Genomic DNA, 18,079 nt, shown 5'->3' on the forward strand with positions numbered 1-18,079 from the left:
TGTTTCAATTTTATTGATTTCAGCTCTGACTTTAATCATTTCTTGTCTTGTTTTTGGTGTTGTTTTCTTCTTTTAGTAACTTTTGAGATGTAATATTAGATTACTTATTTGTTGACATTCTATTAATGACCAAGCTCAATGCAATGAACTTTCCTCTTAGAACTGCCTTCATTGTATCCCAGAAGACTTTGATAAGTTGTATTGGTATTCTCATTAATCTATAATTATTTTTTATTTCATCCCTTATTTCTTATGCTATCTTTTGGGATCATTCAATAGGGTATTATTTCATCTCCAGGTGTTAGGGTAGCTCCTATTTTTTTATCATAGATTTTTAATTTCATTCCACATTGATATGATAAAATGCAAGGTATTATTTCTTTTTTTTTTGTATTTGCTAAGAATTGCTTGGTGACACATGATATGGTCTATTTTAGAGAAGGATTCATATGCTGCCAAGAAGAAAGTGTATTCAGTCATTGATGGATGAAATATTCTATATATGTCTGTTACATCTAATTGAGAAGGGTTTATTGATGTGTATAGATGCTCCATTGTTTGGGGCGTAAATATTCACAATTGTTATGTCTTATTGATGTATAATTTCCTTAAGAAGTATGAAATGTTACTCTTTCTCCCTTCTGATTTACTATGACTTGAAGTTCAGTTTATCTGATATTAGGATAGAAACGCCTGTTTGTTTATGAATGAAATGTTTTTTCCTAGTCTTTGGAGATCTTGCCTATAAGGTGAGTCTCTTGAAGACAGCATATTGTTGGGTCATTTTTTTTTTATTGTAAACAAATGGGGTACAACTTATTTCTCTGGTTGTACATGAAGTAGAGGTGTACCATTTGTGTAATTATGTTTGATTCATTCTATATTTCTTCCTTCCCCCCACCCCTCCCACCCCTCTTTTCCCTTTATAAAGTCCCTCCTTTCTCCATTCTTGCCTTTCTCCCACCCCCCATTATGTATCATCATCTGCATATCAGCAAGATCATTCGTCCTTTGGGTTTTTGGAATTGGCTTATCTCACTTAGCATGATATTCTCCAATTTCATACATTTGCCCGCAAATGCCATAATTTTATTCTTCTTTATGGCTGAGTAATATTCCATTGTGTGTATATGTGTGTGTGTGTGTGTGTGTGTGTGTGTATACATATATACATATATATATATATATATATATATATATATACCAAAGTTTCTTTATCCATTCATCAATTGAAGGGCATCTAGGTTGGTTCCACAGCAGTCTGGCTATTGTGAATTGAGCAGCTATGAACATTGATGTGGCTGTAGTATGCTGATTTTAAGTCCTTTGGGTATAGGCCAAGGAGTGGGATAGCTGGGTCAAATGGTGGTTCCATTCCAAGTTCTCTAAGGAATCTCCACACTGCTTTCCAGAGTGGCTGCACTAATTTGCATTCCCACAAGCAATGTATGAGTGTACCTTTTTCCCCACATCCTCTCCAACACCAATTGTTGCTTGTATTCTTGATAATCTAATTGGGGTGGTATGGAATCTTAGGGTAGTTTTGATTTGCATTTCTCTTATTACTAGACATGTTGAACATCTTTTCATATATCTGTGGATTGTTTGTAGATCTTCTTCTGTGAAGTGTCTGTTCATTTCCTTAGCCCATTTGTTGACTGGATTATTTGTATTCTTGGTGTAAAGTTTTTTGAGGTCTTTATATATACTGGAGATTAGTGCTCTATTTGAATAATGAGTGGCAAAGATTTTCTCCCACTCTGTAGGCTCTCACTTCACATTTATAATAGTTTCCTTTGCTGAAAGATTTTTAGTTTGAATCTATCCCAGTTATTGATTCTTGCTTTTATTTCTTGTGCTATGGGAGTCCTGTTAAGGAAGTCTGATCCTAAGCCAACAAGTTGAAGATTTGGACCTACTTTTTCTTCTGTAAGATGCAGGGTCTCTGGTCTGATTCCAAGTTCCTTGATCCATTTTGAGTTGAATTTTGTGCAGGGTGAGAGATGGAGGTTTAATTTCATTTTACTACATATGGATTTCCAGTTTTCCCAGCACCATTTGTTGAACAGACTCTCTTTTCTCCATTGCATGTTTTTGGCACCTTTGTCTAGTATGAGAAAACTGTATTTATTTGGGTTTGTCTCTGTGTCCTCTATTCTGTACCATTGATCTACATGTCTATTTTGGTGCCAATACCATGCCATTTTTGTTACTATTGCTTTGTAGTAGAGTTGAAGATCTGGTATTGCGATACCCCTGCTTCACTCTTCCTGCTAAGGATTACTTTAGCTATTCTGGGTTTCTTATTCTTCCAGATGAATTTCATACTTGCTCTATTTCGGTGAGGTACGACATTGGAATTTTAATTGGAATTGCATTGAATCTGTATAGCAGTTTTGGTAGTATGGCCATTTTGACAATATTAATTCTTCCTATCCAAGAACATGGAAGATCTTTCCATCTTCTAAGGTTTTCTTTAATTTCTTTCTTTAGTGTTCTGTAGTTCACATTGTAGAGGTCTTTCACCTCTTTTGTGAGATTGATTCCCAAGTATTTTATTTTTTTCAAAGCTATTGTGGATGCGGTAGTTTTCATAACTTCTCTTTCTGAATATTCATCACTTATATATAAAAATGCATTAGATTTATGAGTATTGATATTATATACTGCTACTTTACTGAATTCACTTATGAGTTCTAAAAGTTTTCTGGCGGAATTTCCTCTAAATATAGAATAATGTCATCAGCGAACAGGGATAGTTTGAGTTCTTCATTTCCTATCCATATCCCTTTAATTTCCTTGGTCTGTCTAATTGCTCTGGCTAGAGTTTCGAGGACAATGTTGAATAGAAGTGGTGAAAGAGGGCATCCCTGCCTTGTTCCAGTTTTTAGGGGGAATGCTTTCAGTTTTTCACCATTTAGAATGATATTGGCCATGGGCTTAGCATAGATGGCCTTCACAATGTTAAGGAATATTCCCACTATCCCTATTTTTTCTAGTGTTTTCAGTATGAATGGGTGCTGTATTTTATCGAATGCTTTTTTTGCATCTATTGAAATAATCATGTGATTCTTGACTTTAAGTCTGTTGATATGGTGAATTACATTTATTGATTTCCGGATTTTGACCCAACCTTGCATCCCTGGGATAAAACCCACTTGATCATGGTGCACTATCTTTTTAAAAATCTTTTATGTGATTTGCTAAAATTTTGTTGAGAATTTTTGCATCAATGTTCATTAAGGATATTGGTCTGAAATTTTCTTTCCTTGATGAGTCTCTGTCTGGTTTAGGTAACAAGGTGATATTGGCTTCATAGAATGAGTTTGGGAGGGTTCCCTCCTCGTCTATTTCATGGAATACTTTGAGGAGTATTGAAATGGGCTCTTCTTTAAAGGTTTTGTAGAACTCGACTGAGAACCCATCTAGTCCCAAACTTGTCTTTGTTGGTAGGCTTTTGATGACTTCTTCTATTTCATTACTTGAAATTGATCTATTTAAATTGTATATGTCCTCCTGATTCAGTTTGGATGAATCATATGTCTATAGAAACCTGTTGATGTCTTTGAGACTTTCTATTTTGTTGGAGTATACATTTTAAAAATAGCTTCTAATCGTAGTTTGTATTTCATTTGTGTCTCTCATGATATTCCCATGTTCATCCTAAATTTTAGTAATTTGAGTTTTCTCCCTCCTTCTCTTTGTTAGTGTGGCTAACGGTTTATAATTTTGTTTATTTTTTCAAAGAACCGAATTTTTAATTTGTTAATCTTTTTATTGTTTCTTTTGTTCAATTTCATTTATTTCAGCTCTGATTTTAACCATTTCCTGTCTTCTACTACTTTTGGTGTTGATCTGTTCTTTCTTTTCTAGGGTTTTTTTTGAGCTGTAGATTTAGGTCATTAATTTGTTGATTTTTTCTTCTTTTATTGAATGTGCTCCATGAAATAAATTTTCCTCTAAGTACTCTTTCATAGTGTCCCAGAGATTTTGATATGTTTTATTTTTGTTCTTGTTTACCTCTAAGAATTTTTTTTATTTCCCCCCTGACGTCTTCTGTTATCCATTCATCATTCTATTTAATCTTCAGGTGTTGGAGTAGTTTCTGCTTTTTATTCTGTCATTTATTTCTAATTTCTATCCATTATGATCTGATGGAATACAAGGTAGTATCTCTGTCTTCTTGTATTTACTAACAGTAGCTTTGTGGCATAACATATGGTTTAGTTTAGAGAAAGATCCATGTGCTGCTGAGAAGAAAGTGTATTTGCTCTTTGTTGGATGGAATATTCTGTATATGTCCGTTAAATCTAAATTATTGATTGTGTTATTGAGATCTGTGGTTTCTTTGTTTAATTTTTGTTTGGAAGCTCTGTCCAGTGGTGAGAGAGGTATGTTAACGTCACCTAGTATTATTATGTTGTGGTCTATTTGATTCCTGGAATTGAGAAGGATTTGTTTGACGTACATGGATGAGCCACTGTTTGGGGCATAGATATTTATGATTGTTATGCCTTGCTGATTTGTACTTCCCTTAAGCAGTATGAAATGTCCATCTTTATCCCTTCTGACTTTCTTTGGCTTGAAGTCCACATTATCTGATATAACGATGAATACTCCAGCTTTTTTGCTGTGTCCATGTGCATAGTATGTTTTTTCCCATCCTTTCACTTTTAATGTGTGGGTATCTCTATGAGATGAGTCTCTTGCAGGCAGCATATTGTTGGATTTTTCTTTTTAATCCAATCTGCCAGTCTGTGTCTTTTGATTGATAAGTTCAGGCCATTAACATTCAGGGTTATTATTGAGATATGCTTTGTATTCCCGGTCATTTGTCTCATTTTTGTTTTTTAACATGATTTGGTTTCTCCTTTATTTTGCTCTTCCTTTAGGGTGGTTCCTCCCTTTGCTGAGTTACATCATTGTTTTTCATCTCTTCCTCGTGGAATATTTTTCTGAGAATGTTCTGTAGTGCTGACTTTCTATTTGTAAATTCTTTTAGCTTTTGTTTATTGTGGAAGGATTTTATTTCATCATCAAATCTGAAGGTAAGTTTTGCTGGGTATAAGATTCTTGGTTGGCATTCGTTTTCTTTCAGAGCTTGAAAAATGTTGTTCCAGGCCCTTCTAGCTTTTAGGGTCTGGATTGAAAAATCTGCTGATATCCGTATTTGTTTCCCCCTGAATGTAGTTTGATTCTTTTCTCTCAGCCTTTAAAATTCTATCTTTATATTGAATGTTAAGTATTTTCATTATAATGTGCCTTCTTGGTGTGGGTCTGTTGTAATTTTGTATATTTGGAGTCCTATAAGCCTCTTGAACTTGATTTTTCATTTCAATCTTCAGATTTGGGAAATTTTCTGATATTATTTCATTTAATAGATTGTTCATTCCTTGTTTTGTTTCTCTGTGCCTTCCTCAATCCCAATAATACTTAAATTTGGCCTTTTCATGATATCCTATAATTCTTGTAGATTCTGTTCATGATTTCTTACCATCTTCTCTCTTTGGTCTACTTTGTTTTCAAGATTAAATATTTTGTCTTCAATGTCTGAGGTTCTGTCTTCCAGGTGTTCTATCCTATTGGTTATGCTTGCTATGGTATTTTTAATTTGGTTTATTATTTCCTTCATATCAAGGATTTCTGGTTTTTTTTTTTTCAGAATCTCTAACTCTTTATTGAAATGATCTTTTGCTTCCCGCGTTTGCTCTTTTAACTGTTGATTGGGGCGATCATTCAAAACCTGCATTTGCTCTCTCATATCATTGTTTCCTTCTCTGATTATTTTAATTATGTACGTTCTGAACTCCGTTTCTGATCTTTCTTCTGCAATGCTGTCATTGGATTTTATTGATGTAGCATCTAGGTTTGTTTGTTTTCTCATATTTCTCAGGTATCTTCCCCTCTAGTAGTGAAACTCTGAGATATTGCAGATTTCCCCCTATTGACTTATAGCTTCCCTGTAGGTTTCTAATAACTCACCTCCTATCCTTCAGTAACCTGAAGTCTTGGAGGAACTTGATAATGCAGTGATGCACAAAGGAAGCTCCCCCTCTCAGGGTGGTGGCCTCCAGGTGGGGTATATTCTCTGTTAGTGGGCAGAGGCACCTCCATGTGTTCACCAACGGTCGGCCAAAGGGGCACCAGACTGCGGGCTGGAGCACAGCTGCTCTTGGCCTGGGTCTCTGTTTCTTCCACCCTAGTTAGAAAACCTCACCCAGTGGGGAAGACTCACCGGTGGGGAAGTCTCGCTGGGTAGCTCTCCTCCGTGAAGTTCCCTGTGGTCCGTAACTACCGCCAGTGCCAGGGAGCCTTGCCTGGCAGGGGAGACTCACCCAGTGGCTCTGAGCTGGTCCTGAGTCTCTCAGTATCTCCTCTTCTTGAATCCTGAGTCCTAGAGCGACATGGAATGCAGTCACTCTCTAGTCTGCCATCTTGAAAACAAAGGGCTCAGTTTTTTAATCCAATCTGTCAGTCTGTGTCTTTTCATTGATGAGTTTAGTCCATTTGCATTAAATGTTCTTATTGAGAAATGATTTTAATTTCTTGTCATTTTGATTTATTTCTGGCTTTTGATTTGAATTAGTTTCTCCTTTGATTGACTGTTCTTCTAATATAGTTCCTCCCTTTGATGGTTTTCACTTTTATATTTTATATCTTCTTTATGGAATATTTTATTGAATATGTTTTTTAGTGCAGACTTTCTAGTTATGAATTCTGTTTATCATGGAAGGCTTTTATTTCATTGTCAATTCTAAAGCTTAATTTTCCTGGGTATCGTATTCTTGGCTGGCATCCATCTTCTTTCAGAGTTATTATATATTATATATATATCATGTATATATATTATATATGTGTTATATATTATTTTAAGACCTCCTAGCTTTGAGGGTCTGGGTTAAGAAATCATCTGAGATCTGGATTGATTTCCCTCCAAATGTGATGTTTTGTTTTTCTCTGGAAGCCTTTGAAATAGTCTCTTTCTCTGTATTTTAGGCATTTTCGTAATAATGTCCTTTGGAGTGGATCTGTTGTAATTTTGTGTATTTGGGATCTTGTAAGCATCCTTTATCTGATTTTCCATTTTATTCTTTAGGTTTTGGAAATTTTCTGATATTATTTTATTGAAGAGATTGTGCATTTCTTTGGTTTGTATCTTCCAGCCTTCATCTATCCTAATAAATCTTGAATTTGGACTTTCAGGTTATCCCCCTTATTTCTTAGAATTTCTGTTCATGGTCTTTTAGCATCTGTTATCCATGGTCAACTTTATTATCAATATTATATATTTTGTCTTTATTGCCTGAAACTCTATTTCCAAGGGATCTAGTCTGTTGGTGATGCTTTCCATCAAATTTTTCATTTGGCTTATTGATTCTTTCACTTTGAGCGTTTCTGCTTGATTTTTTTTTCAGAATCTCTGTCTCTTTATTGAAGTGATCTTTCACTTCCCATATTTTCTCTGATTTCACTCCTTATGTCATCCTTTACCTTGCATATCAGTTTAACTATGTACACTCTAAACTTCTCTGACATTTCTTCCACTGAGGTATTCTGTTACTGAAGTATATTGGTTTGTTTGGGTGATTTCTTTCCTTGCTTTTTCTTATTGTTTTTGTGTCTAATCATCTGACAATATGGATCTCAGGCAGTAGAGATTCTACCCTGTGGTCTTATTGTGTCCCTGAAGGTTTCCAGTACCTCACTGTTTAGGGGGAGACAAATAATTACAACAAACAATGCTAAGCATATACAGCATTAAACCAAATAGTTCCTGCTATGACATTGACAGTTTTAATTGTCAAAATACATGAAATGATATGATCAATTATGGCCTACAATAAAAATAAGTTTGTAAAAGGGTTAACAAGAACAGAAGTTATATAGGATGTGATTATTATGAGGGATTAGGAGAAAAGATAGATGTAAAAAAATTAAAGAGTGAAAGAGGGAACAATAGAGATTGGCTATTAGCAGAAGAAAAGGTTGAAAGAGAATCAAGGGAAACAGATAAGAGAAATAATGTTTAAGGTAAAAAAATTAAAAATAAAAAATAAAGAATACAAAACAAAACTGAAATATACTAATCAAGCTTTCTAGTCCTCAAAAAGTGGATCCATGAAAAAATAACTGGTTTCAAAAATGCTAGAAATGAGAAAAAACAAATATGAATATGTATAATGTCCATGAACCATTAAGGTCACAATTAACAGAGAAAGGAAAAAAGGAAAGAAAAAAAAAAACCCTCAATGTAAAGTTAAAGAATTGTTTTCATTGGAATTCAAAAGATTCTTAGCTTCCCTTCTCCAAAGTGTTAGGCAGGCTCATCTGGAGTGTGGTGCTAGCTCTATCCTCAGGATGGGGTTGCTCGATGTAGTTTGATTTTCTCCTGGTCATTTGAGCACACTCTGTGTCATGCAGTGTGAGTTTGCTGGGTCTGTATTTTACGTTAAACTCAGATTTGCCAGGAATTGGCTCCCCAGCTGGTGGCCCCTTGTGCCACAGCTACAAAATGGGTTTTTCCTCTGTCCTTCACACACAGCTGGGAGAGAAGCAGCCTCTTTCCTATGAAGGAATATGGTGCATCATGTGTTTCAGTTTAGTCAGGCAGTATCTTTGATCTCTAAACTCTGTGTAACCAGGCACACCTAGGCCTTCTAAAAACGTGGGTTCCTTTAATTCCCTCATTCCTCTCTCTACTTTGCTTGTGGAGGGACTGCTCTGGCTGGTGCTTCCAGCCGCAGTAGTGGCTATGGCACTGGGGATTTCTTCCTTATTTTATTATAGTCAACCTCCTGTATCCTGATTTGCTTTGACTGTTTAGTATTAAATTCCAGTGAAGTCGTAAAGTTCCTCCCCAACAACCCTTTTTTTTTGTTCACCCACCATGCCGAGAAGCTGCCTATCTGCTTTCTTGGTTTCATGACACAGAGCAGCCAAGAAAGTGACCTTCTCTATTCCACTATCTTGAAAATCCTCCATGATTAAAGACAAGCATCAGAACATGAAATTATATATGCATTCGAAGGAGTTGTTTTTGAATATGATAAAAATGTATTCAAAGATAATCAGGCTTCCATTGGTTCCAGGTGAATTGGAGAATGGAAAAAAAAGTGGAGGCTGGAAGATTGTCAAAATGCAACTGCAGCATGTGCCAGATGCAAGCTGGCAAATGCCTTAACATCATGTAAAGAACAGGAATGGCAGAGAGGTGTTAGGAAGAGGAATGGAGATAACTTTATTATATTCGAGCTCTTTTGTTTTAAAAATTTTTTGTGAATATTCCCCAAAATGCCTTCCTTTCAGGTATTGTGAGAGAACTTCAAAAAAACTTAGATTAAGCCCAACTTCAAACCAACCTAACTCTAGAATCTAGTTTATTCCAGAATCACTGAATGATTCATAATTAATCATAATGAATCTTCACAATTTTTTTGTTTCCTAGTACATATAGATACAGAAATTATGTTTACAATATAGTCTATTAAGTGTGCAATAGCATTATGTATAAAAGCAATATATATATCTTAATTTAAAAATACTTCATGGCTAAAAAATATGCTAACATCATCTGAACTGTTGAAAAACGGCACCAATAGACTTGCTTGGTGCAGGGTTGCTACAGACCTTCAATTGGTTAAAAATGCATTATCTATGAAATGCAAAAGACTGAAGCACAATAAAACAATTTATATATTAAGAAGCTATTTTCATCTGTCCGCTCTTAATAGAACCTGGAAAACATGTTTATATTGTAAAATATTGGGCTTTTTATTATAAGAATAAAATATAAAACATTCTGAACTAAAACTCTAGTTAGACAAGGAACTCTAAGTATAGATAATAACATTATAAATGCATGTGTAAATTTATTAATGCAATGATTTTAATGTATTTTGTAATGACTCTTTGAAATCTAATATGATGTATTTTATAATTTGTATGAATTTTTTTATGTAGATGTTAAGTACTTTAGTGACCAACTGGAAAAATATCACAAACAGCACAAGGATGCTTTGTCTCTAAGACCTACCAGAAATGTAGGATTGCTGCTCATAGACACTAAGATGCTAAAAGAAAAACTAATTCCATCACCTTTGCGATGCTTGGAGGTAACTCTGAACTGGGAAAAATTTTAATTATGGTCTCTACAATAATTTCTTGTTTTTAACTGCAAAAATAAAACTATATTGATTTTCTTGTAATGAAAGAGATTAATGGAAGACTAAATAGTCATCCTTAATTTCTAGGAAAATTCTCATGTTCTTTCTATCACAAGCAAGCATAATCTGTTTATAGATTTAATAGGGAAGGGATCTGCAAGTGTCCAACTAGCCTCTTACTCCCACTTCTTTTTCTTTTGTTTCAAAACTTCCTGGGAAGAGATACTACTATTACCCTTCAGTGTTCTAGTAGCAATGCTAGCTGATTCTATAGGATATTTAGATCTAGTTTAAAGGATCATTTCCAAAGTGGTCACTCAGACTCTGTTTCTGAAGGGGAGATCAATTTCTCCCAAACCACCTGGCTACCATCCAACATGAAAGGAAAGAGATCGATGTTAGGGAGAGCAGCACAGTGCACACTACATAGGGCAAAGAAGCAGAAAGTACACCTGCAGAATTTGAGAGCATTTAAGGGAAACTGTTTAGTAAGCTGGGCAACCTATTTTGTCAAGAAATATGATCTTTTTGGTTCATTTGACTAGCAATAATTTAATGAGAAAAAAATTCCCTTATACCGCTGCTTTCAAAACTTGCTGATTTAGCAGATGTCCAGTTAGGACTTATTTAAAATATGTAACAAAGTAGAAATATTCATGTATTTATAATTTACATTTTCTTTCTCTTTCTAGGTGCTGAATTATATGCTTCCTCGTTTAAGCAAGAAAAAAGTGGATGCCATTATCTCTGAGGCCCAAGATGCAGAGTATAAACTTGAATTTGTTCCAAGCACTACCATAGAATATGTTAATAGCTTAGTATTTCTTGATGAAATTCAGGAACGGGTGAGTTGATTTTCTTATATAACTCAACATTCCTGTTCTTATGGTAGGAAAGGAGTATATATGACTAGAAAAATTGAGGGAGTACAAGTCAGAACCACTGTCAAAATATCAGAAACATTTTTAGACAAAGTAAAGGGTGCCTACATTATTAATTCCAGCTTACATTTACCAAACTCTTATTCCTAGTCAGGCATTGTATTAATTTTTTACATGTGTTAAATTTTTAATCCTCACAAAATTGAATAATTTTTATCCTCATTCTATAGATGAGGAAACAGGAACTAAAATAGGTTATGCTGTCCAAGATCACAGAATTTGTATGTGGTAAAGCAGGAATTTAAATTTGGGTCTCTTTGAACACAAAACCAAAATTCTCAACCATAATTTATTGTAATTCAGATTTTTAGTAAATGGTAATGGAATGGTCACCAGATATTAGTCATAACAGAAGTCTTAACCCTTAATATATATATGCCTAATAACAGTAACCTTTCTATTAAGAATGGACAAGGTTACCAACTCAGACTAACTTAAGTAGAAAGATGGAAGTGGGGAGTAAAATGTAGATATGGAGACTGAAGTAATGCCAATGGAAAGGTCAGTTCTCTCTCTCTCTCTCTCTCTCTCTCTCTCTCTCTCTCTCTCTCTCTTTCTCTCTGTGTCACACACACACACATACACACACACACACACACAGAAGCACACTGAAATCTTTGTCTGCCTTGCTTCTTTCTCTCTAGAAACTTAATTTACTTCTCTTAGTTTGTGGCAGGCATTTGACTTCAATAGTCGGTTTATCAGATCTTTTATTCATAGCAGTTTGGATTGAAATAGAAATAAATTACTTTCTTAAATACCTGAAAATTGAAGTATGCTGAATAAATAATATAAACTGAATAAGTCATTAATAACTAGGCAGTTTGTTATATATTATTAACAAAATTAATAGTAAAATCTATTTCTCATGCCTACAAAAGTTACGATCTTGTTTATCATTTCAAGAATAACAACTCTCGAAGGGACAGATAATTTTGATTTTCTTCAGATGTGCTTTTGCATCATCCCATCAGTCTAGAGATGCCAAGTATTTATCATTATTTGTATTTATTAAGCTTTTTTGGACAAATTCTAAAACCCAGGTAATTTATCTTAGGCCAAAATAGGGCCCTCATTTAAGAATTAAAAGGTGTTTCATGGATCCTTTCTTGACCCTCTTCAAGAGTGTTACTAGGCTGAGGAACTGATTAGAACCAGTACAGGACAGCTATAGGAATCCCAGGTAATCCTCTCTCTCCATCTCTTCTTCTCATCTCTTGACTCTGCATCTCTTTGAACGTCTGCTTCATTTCTCTCCCAATACAGTCAGGCTGCTACTTCACGCTGTAGTAGCAAACATGGCCACCAGTAGCTCACAAGTGACAGGCTGCAAGTCTAACCAGCCACAAAATAAAATAATTTCTCTCTTCCAATAGTGATTCTATCTAGTAAATGGATTTAGGTCCCCTCTCCAATTCTATCAACTATGTTATGAAGGTAGGATCATATCATAATCAAAGGCTCAGTGTGGTTCTAGAATAGGAAGTTGCTGTGTGCAGAAAATCAGACTGTCCCATCTCCAGGAATTTGTTCATGCTTTCTGGGTAGTATGTTGGGGAAGTACCTTCCCTTATAGAGATGCTTTGCATATACAGATATCTTTTTCTGGAACTTCATTAATTCATTCAGCAAATTTAGGGAATTCTCACTTAACAGAATACAGAATTACAATAATAACTGTACCTGTTTTCAAGGAGATCAGAGTCTAGAATGAAGGCAGACAATTATTATACAATAAGTAGAGGTATAAGAAACTGTTGTAAGGACTGAATTTTTTTTAATCATTCTCGTCTATGGGTCACAGAAGACCCTGTGGAGGATAGAATATTTAAGTTATGTCCTAAAGTACATCAAACATTCAAATAGGCATTCCAGGGAAAGAGAAAATCATGAACGAAGACATGAGGCAAGATGACAGAAATAGGATTTGGGAACTGATGAAGTGCTATGAAGAATGAGTATTTGTTTCAGAAAACTAGTGAACTGTGTGTTGCTAAAGCAGGAGAGAAGAAATGAATTCTAGAGATGTTAAGTATAAGGGAAAGGACAACCAAATGAAAGGACAGCAAGGAGTCTGAGATGACTCCTAGGTATCTTTCTATAGTTGACCTGCTAATAGTAGTATCAGGCCAGCATAGGCAGGGTAGGCTGCATAATACGTTTTTGAGTGTAAAAGAGACACCATTAAGTATTATGCCAGGACATTAATTATAAACCAAGACACACCCAGAAAACCTGGATATATGTTTATCCACAGTATAAGAAATACAGGATGATGAACAGATCTTGGTATAGAGAGATTTCTAACTTGTTTGAGATACTAGACACTTTGTTGAATGCAGTCAAAATTCATAGCTTAGAAAAAATGAGGAAAATTATTCTAAATTTGCTTGGGTATCTTCTGGAATACAAAAGAATGGATAGAGCCAGGCCTTTAAGAAGGACAGGAACTAGAGTCTAGAAGAGCATAAGAAAACCAAAAAGGCCTCTCTTCCTTCTCTTATTTCTGTTGCTCTCTAGAACAGTGGTTCTCAAAAGTGATCTTTAAACCAGCAGCATTAGCAGGACCTGGGAACTGGGTAGAAATGCACATCTTGGGTCCTACCCAATTAGAAATTCCGAAAGAGCTCAGCAATCTGTTTTAACGAACTTCCCAAAGGCATTGCTGTGCAAGTTACAGGTTGAGAACTGTTTCTTTTAAAAACTTTCTGTAGTTATCTTCTTATGTTAAGGACATACTTTCTGCTTCCACCTGAAAGCAAATAGCCTCTATCCACAGCTAGAGTCTACCCATTCCTGTATTAAAGAAAAAGGCCCTAGGTCATAATTTGATGCTGCTTGGTTCAGTTTGTGGCAGGAGGTTGAGTCAAATAGTATGAACATGGCAGCTTCCTGCTTAACCAGGAAGACTTGGAGGCTGGGGCAGTTGGAGGATTTCTCCCAAACTGGGGAATCCCTTGCCAGAAATTTAAGAAAAACAGGAACTTTTTGCCCACAGAAGGTAGGACATCAAAATAAAGATGGTTAGTAGTCATTTGGATATAACAAAATAATTTAAACAATAGTGACCCTAAATCTGAATTCTGAACTTATGCAGCAGGAACAAGGTCTGTCCATACCACAGGGGCTACTCTGGGACTAATTACCACTCAGCATACATGTCTGGAAACTCAAATATTAAAGTTCAACATTCTTACTGAACATTTGTCTTGAAAGATATTAAATAATGCTGCTAGAGAACAATGAAGAGAGACGGGCAAAAGGAGAGAGAGAAGAAACATTACTATTTGCACTACTAACTATGCTCAGCTGACCACTTACCTCCTGGGCCTAATTTACCTGTATTGTAGCAATGACTGAATTTATCGCCCAGCCAACTTCAGCCAATTTGACTGTAGTGTAAAAAACACACTCCTCCTGTGCTGACCATTCGCAGCTTGATGTTTGTATTGCACAGTAGCTGTCTTGTATCTGAAAAAAAATTAAAGGGTAAAATAGAACTCTACTCTATTTAATGAGCAACCAATGTTTCCATTTAGATTGAAACCCTGGAAGATGAAGGGAATGTAGTGGTTCAAATGTACAGGCTTATTGAACAGTATCAGATATCCACCCCTCCTGAAGACTTTGCTGTTTTTGCAACTATGAAGCCATCTATTGTTGCTGTTCGGAATGCCATTGATAAAGCAGTGGGTGACAGAGAAACAAGCATTAAGCAATTTTCTCTGCATTTGGGTAGAGATCTTGAAGATCTAAATGATGAAGTGAATGAAATAAAACTGCAAGCACAGGTAAGATAAAGCAGAATTTTTTTTTAATATGAGAAAAGTTCATTATAGTTTTTAAAATTAAAATATAATTGATAAAATTGTGTATATAGAGTCTTATGTATTTTGATACATGTATATATTGTGAAATATATTAAGCTAATTAACCTGTCCATCACCTTACATATTTCTTTTTGTGGTGAAAACATTTAAGATCTATATTGAAACCATTTTGAAAATATATTTCACTTTATACTTAATTTAACTTTGGTTTTTATTCTGACAAGTCAACAATATCTTTCAGCTGCTCTTTAAAGTGTTTCTGAACCTCTATTTTTATATACTGAATAAATACCAGACCATCACAAGCAAAACCTATTTATAATATTGAATTCTAGTCTTCCTTGCATTATTTTGAAATGAGTGTTTTTATTACTTCTTAGAACATATATGGCTGTTTTCACAATTTTAAAATTTGCTTAGCATATTAAATTAAATGACAGTGAAGATTATTTGGTTAAATTGTACCAATTTTACTATAGAAAAAATTTAGAATTTAGAATGAAAATCTGGGTGACTCTTAACTAAAGTCTACCTGAAAATATCATTTTGTAGTGATTTATTATTTTATTATTAGCATTGACTAAATCTTACCACAGAATTATAAAACCATATAAAGTTATAATAAAAATCTAAAAATTGGAAAAGCTCAATGTCCATCAACAGAAGAGTAATAAAATACAAAAAAAATTAATAAAATACATGAAGGTAATTCACTCAGAGAAATACAATACAGATAATGTGTGTAATACTAGTGGCTTAGGAGGCTGAGACAGGAGGAGCTCTCATTCAAAGCTAGCCTTAGCAATGATGAGGTGCTAAGCAACTCAGTGAGACCCTGTCTCTAAATAAAATACAATAGGGCTGGGGATGTGGTTCAGTGGTCAAGTGCCCCTGAGTTCAATCCCCAGTACCAAAAAAAAAAAAAAAAATTACAATGTACATTTATATGCATTGACCTGGAAATAGTAAAGGCAGATAACATTGTGGTTCTCCTACTTATCAAGCTGTTTTAAGGACTTAACATTGGTTTTGCTATTGTGTTGAAGAATATTTGTATTTTATCAGATGAAAGTATATATTAATGCAGTAACTGTGTACCTTAATGAATTATCAGAAAGTGAACATATTCATGTTTCTGCATCTCAGAATGTCAAGCACTGTAGCCTTACTGTTACCTTTAATGCCCTCTCCATTAATTCTTTCTTCTACTCCAGAGGCAGCTACTACCCTGAATTCTAATGTCATAAATAAGTTTTGCTTATTTCTGAACTTTGATTAATTAGAATGATACAGTATGCTCTTTATTTTATTTTTGGTATATTCCTGAGTTTTGTTCATGCTGTCTGGATATAGCTTATCTTAGTTTTTTGCTATATATTATTTCATAATATTTCACACTTTATCTATTCCATGGTTGATGGACACTTGGATTATTTATTGTTTTTGGAAAAGATGTATAATGCTCTAGAAGCATTGTCATATGTTTTTAAGTGTTTTAAACTAATTTAATTCTCAGAATGCCTATAAGGTTTTATTAATCACATTTTACAAAGAAGAACATTAAGGTACAGGGAGGCTAATCTACTTGCCCAGGATCACAGAGATAATAAATGGTGGAAAAAGGATTTAAGTTAAGAAAGTTGGCTTTTGGTGATTAATATTCTGCTGTTAAAATAGGAATGATTATCCTTGGTGCATGTACATAGGTCATTAGAATGATCAAACTGCCAACACATGTTTTGTGTGTGATTACATTGCATTTTAAAAAGTAGGGATGTATATACACAAAAGTGATAGCATGAGTTTCCCTAGCATGCTTCATCTATTGAGGATTTTAAATTAATTCACTGTCACTCTAGGGCAAAGAAGTATAATTTCATTATTTCCATAAATAATATCATCTTTCTGTCAAGACCCCCAATCTTGCTGATGGAAGAAAACTGGGGAGAAACCTAAATGTGAAAATTCATGATAATTTATTTCATTTTGAAATGTTTATTTTATCCTAACTTGGTCTCTTTTATATATTTTAATTCAATTCAAAATCTAAACTTCCTATGGGACATTTCTTCATCCTTGCCACACCATACACTCCCACCTCTTGCATTTCCTTATGGTAGATGGAGGGATAGATATCTGGACCCCTAGATATCTATCTTCTAGATCATAGCAGTTTGCATTGCAATGTGACTGCACTTGGCCTGGTTGTCCCAGAAAAGTGTTAACTAACAGTCCTTTCCTGTCTCTTAAGCACCAGACTAGTCCCTACTACTGCAATTCATTATTTTTGCCTTTTTGTTAAAGACTCAATCTGTGGCTTTCTCATCCTGGCCTTAGACCTCTTCAGGTTCACCAATTCTTTCAAGAATTCCCATTTCCAGAATCAAGACACACAACAACTTCAGGATTTCCAACACAGAAGCCAGAGTTTTAACACAATTATCTTCTTCCTGGACACTTCCCTTAACTTTTTCTGATCTACAGCACATGGCAATTTTGAATGTAGGACTGTAGTGAACAAGGGATGGAATAACTAGCCTCCCCAACTGGAGCTATAATAGTTTCCAGTCTTCTCCAATTTTCTTAGATTCTCCCAAACTTAGTTAACTTGTTTCTACTTTGTTCCTGAACTATGTCATTCTCATTACTCGGTTTTTAACCCCAACGTGTCAGCTAGAACACATCTTAATATTTATGTATTTTTTTATACTGGGGATTGAGCCCAGAGGTGCTTCAGCACTGAGCTACATCCCCAACCCTTTTCATTTTTTTTATTTTGAGACAGTCTAAGTTGCAGAGGATCTCCCTAAATTGTTGAGGCTGCCCTGAAACTTGCAATCCTCCTATCTCAGCCTACCAAGTTGCTGCGTGTACAGGCATGCACTACCATGCCTGGTATGTCTTAACACTTATATTCTTAATTTTCTTTTTTTCTCTCTATGGTTGTGTGTGTGTGCGTGTGTGTGTGTCTGAGTGTGTGTGCATGTGTGTGAGTGAGTGTGTATTTTTGTTTGTTCCACAGTTTCTGGCTTATAATTTTCATATCCCTTATTTCCTAAATAACTAGAACAATGAAGTTATAAAGTTAATATTTGGTCTTTTGTCCTTGGTTCCTGAAGATGCTTTGGTATAACTTTACAGTGAT

The 18,079-nt window shown here is 34.9% G+C and overlaps 1 protein-coding gene across 1 annotated transcript in view; it reads left to right on the forward strand.

The window, feature by feature from the left end:
• The window catches only part of DNAH6 (dynein axonemal heavy chain 6), a 291,936-nt gene that overhangs the window by 61,075 nt on the left and 212,782 nt on the right, over window positions 1–18,079 (forward strand). Inside the window, 3 exon segments of the mRNA XM_079109750.1 lie at window positions 9,961–10,112; window positions 10,856–11,008; window positions 14,644–14,895. Of these exon segments, the coding sequence (XP_078965876.1) occupies window positions 9,961–10,112; window positions 10,856–11,008; window positions 14,644–14,895 (557 nt within the window).

The sequence above is a fragment of the Sciurus vulgaris genome (genome assembly GCF_902686455.1).
Source record: "Sciurus vulgaris genome assembly, chromosome: 14".
NCBI lineage: Eukaryota > Metazoa > Chordata > Mammalia > Rodentia > Sciuridae > Sciurus > Sciurus vulgaris.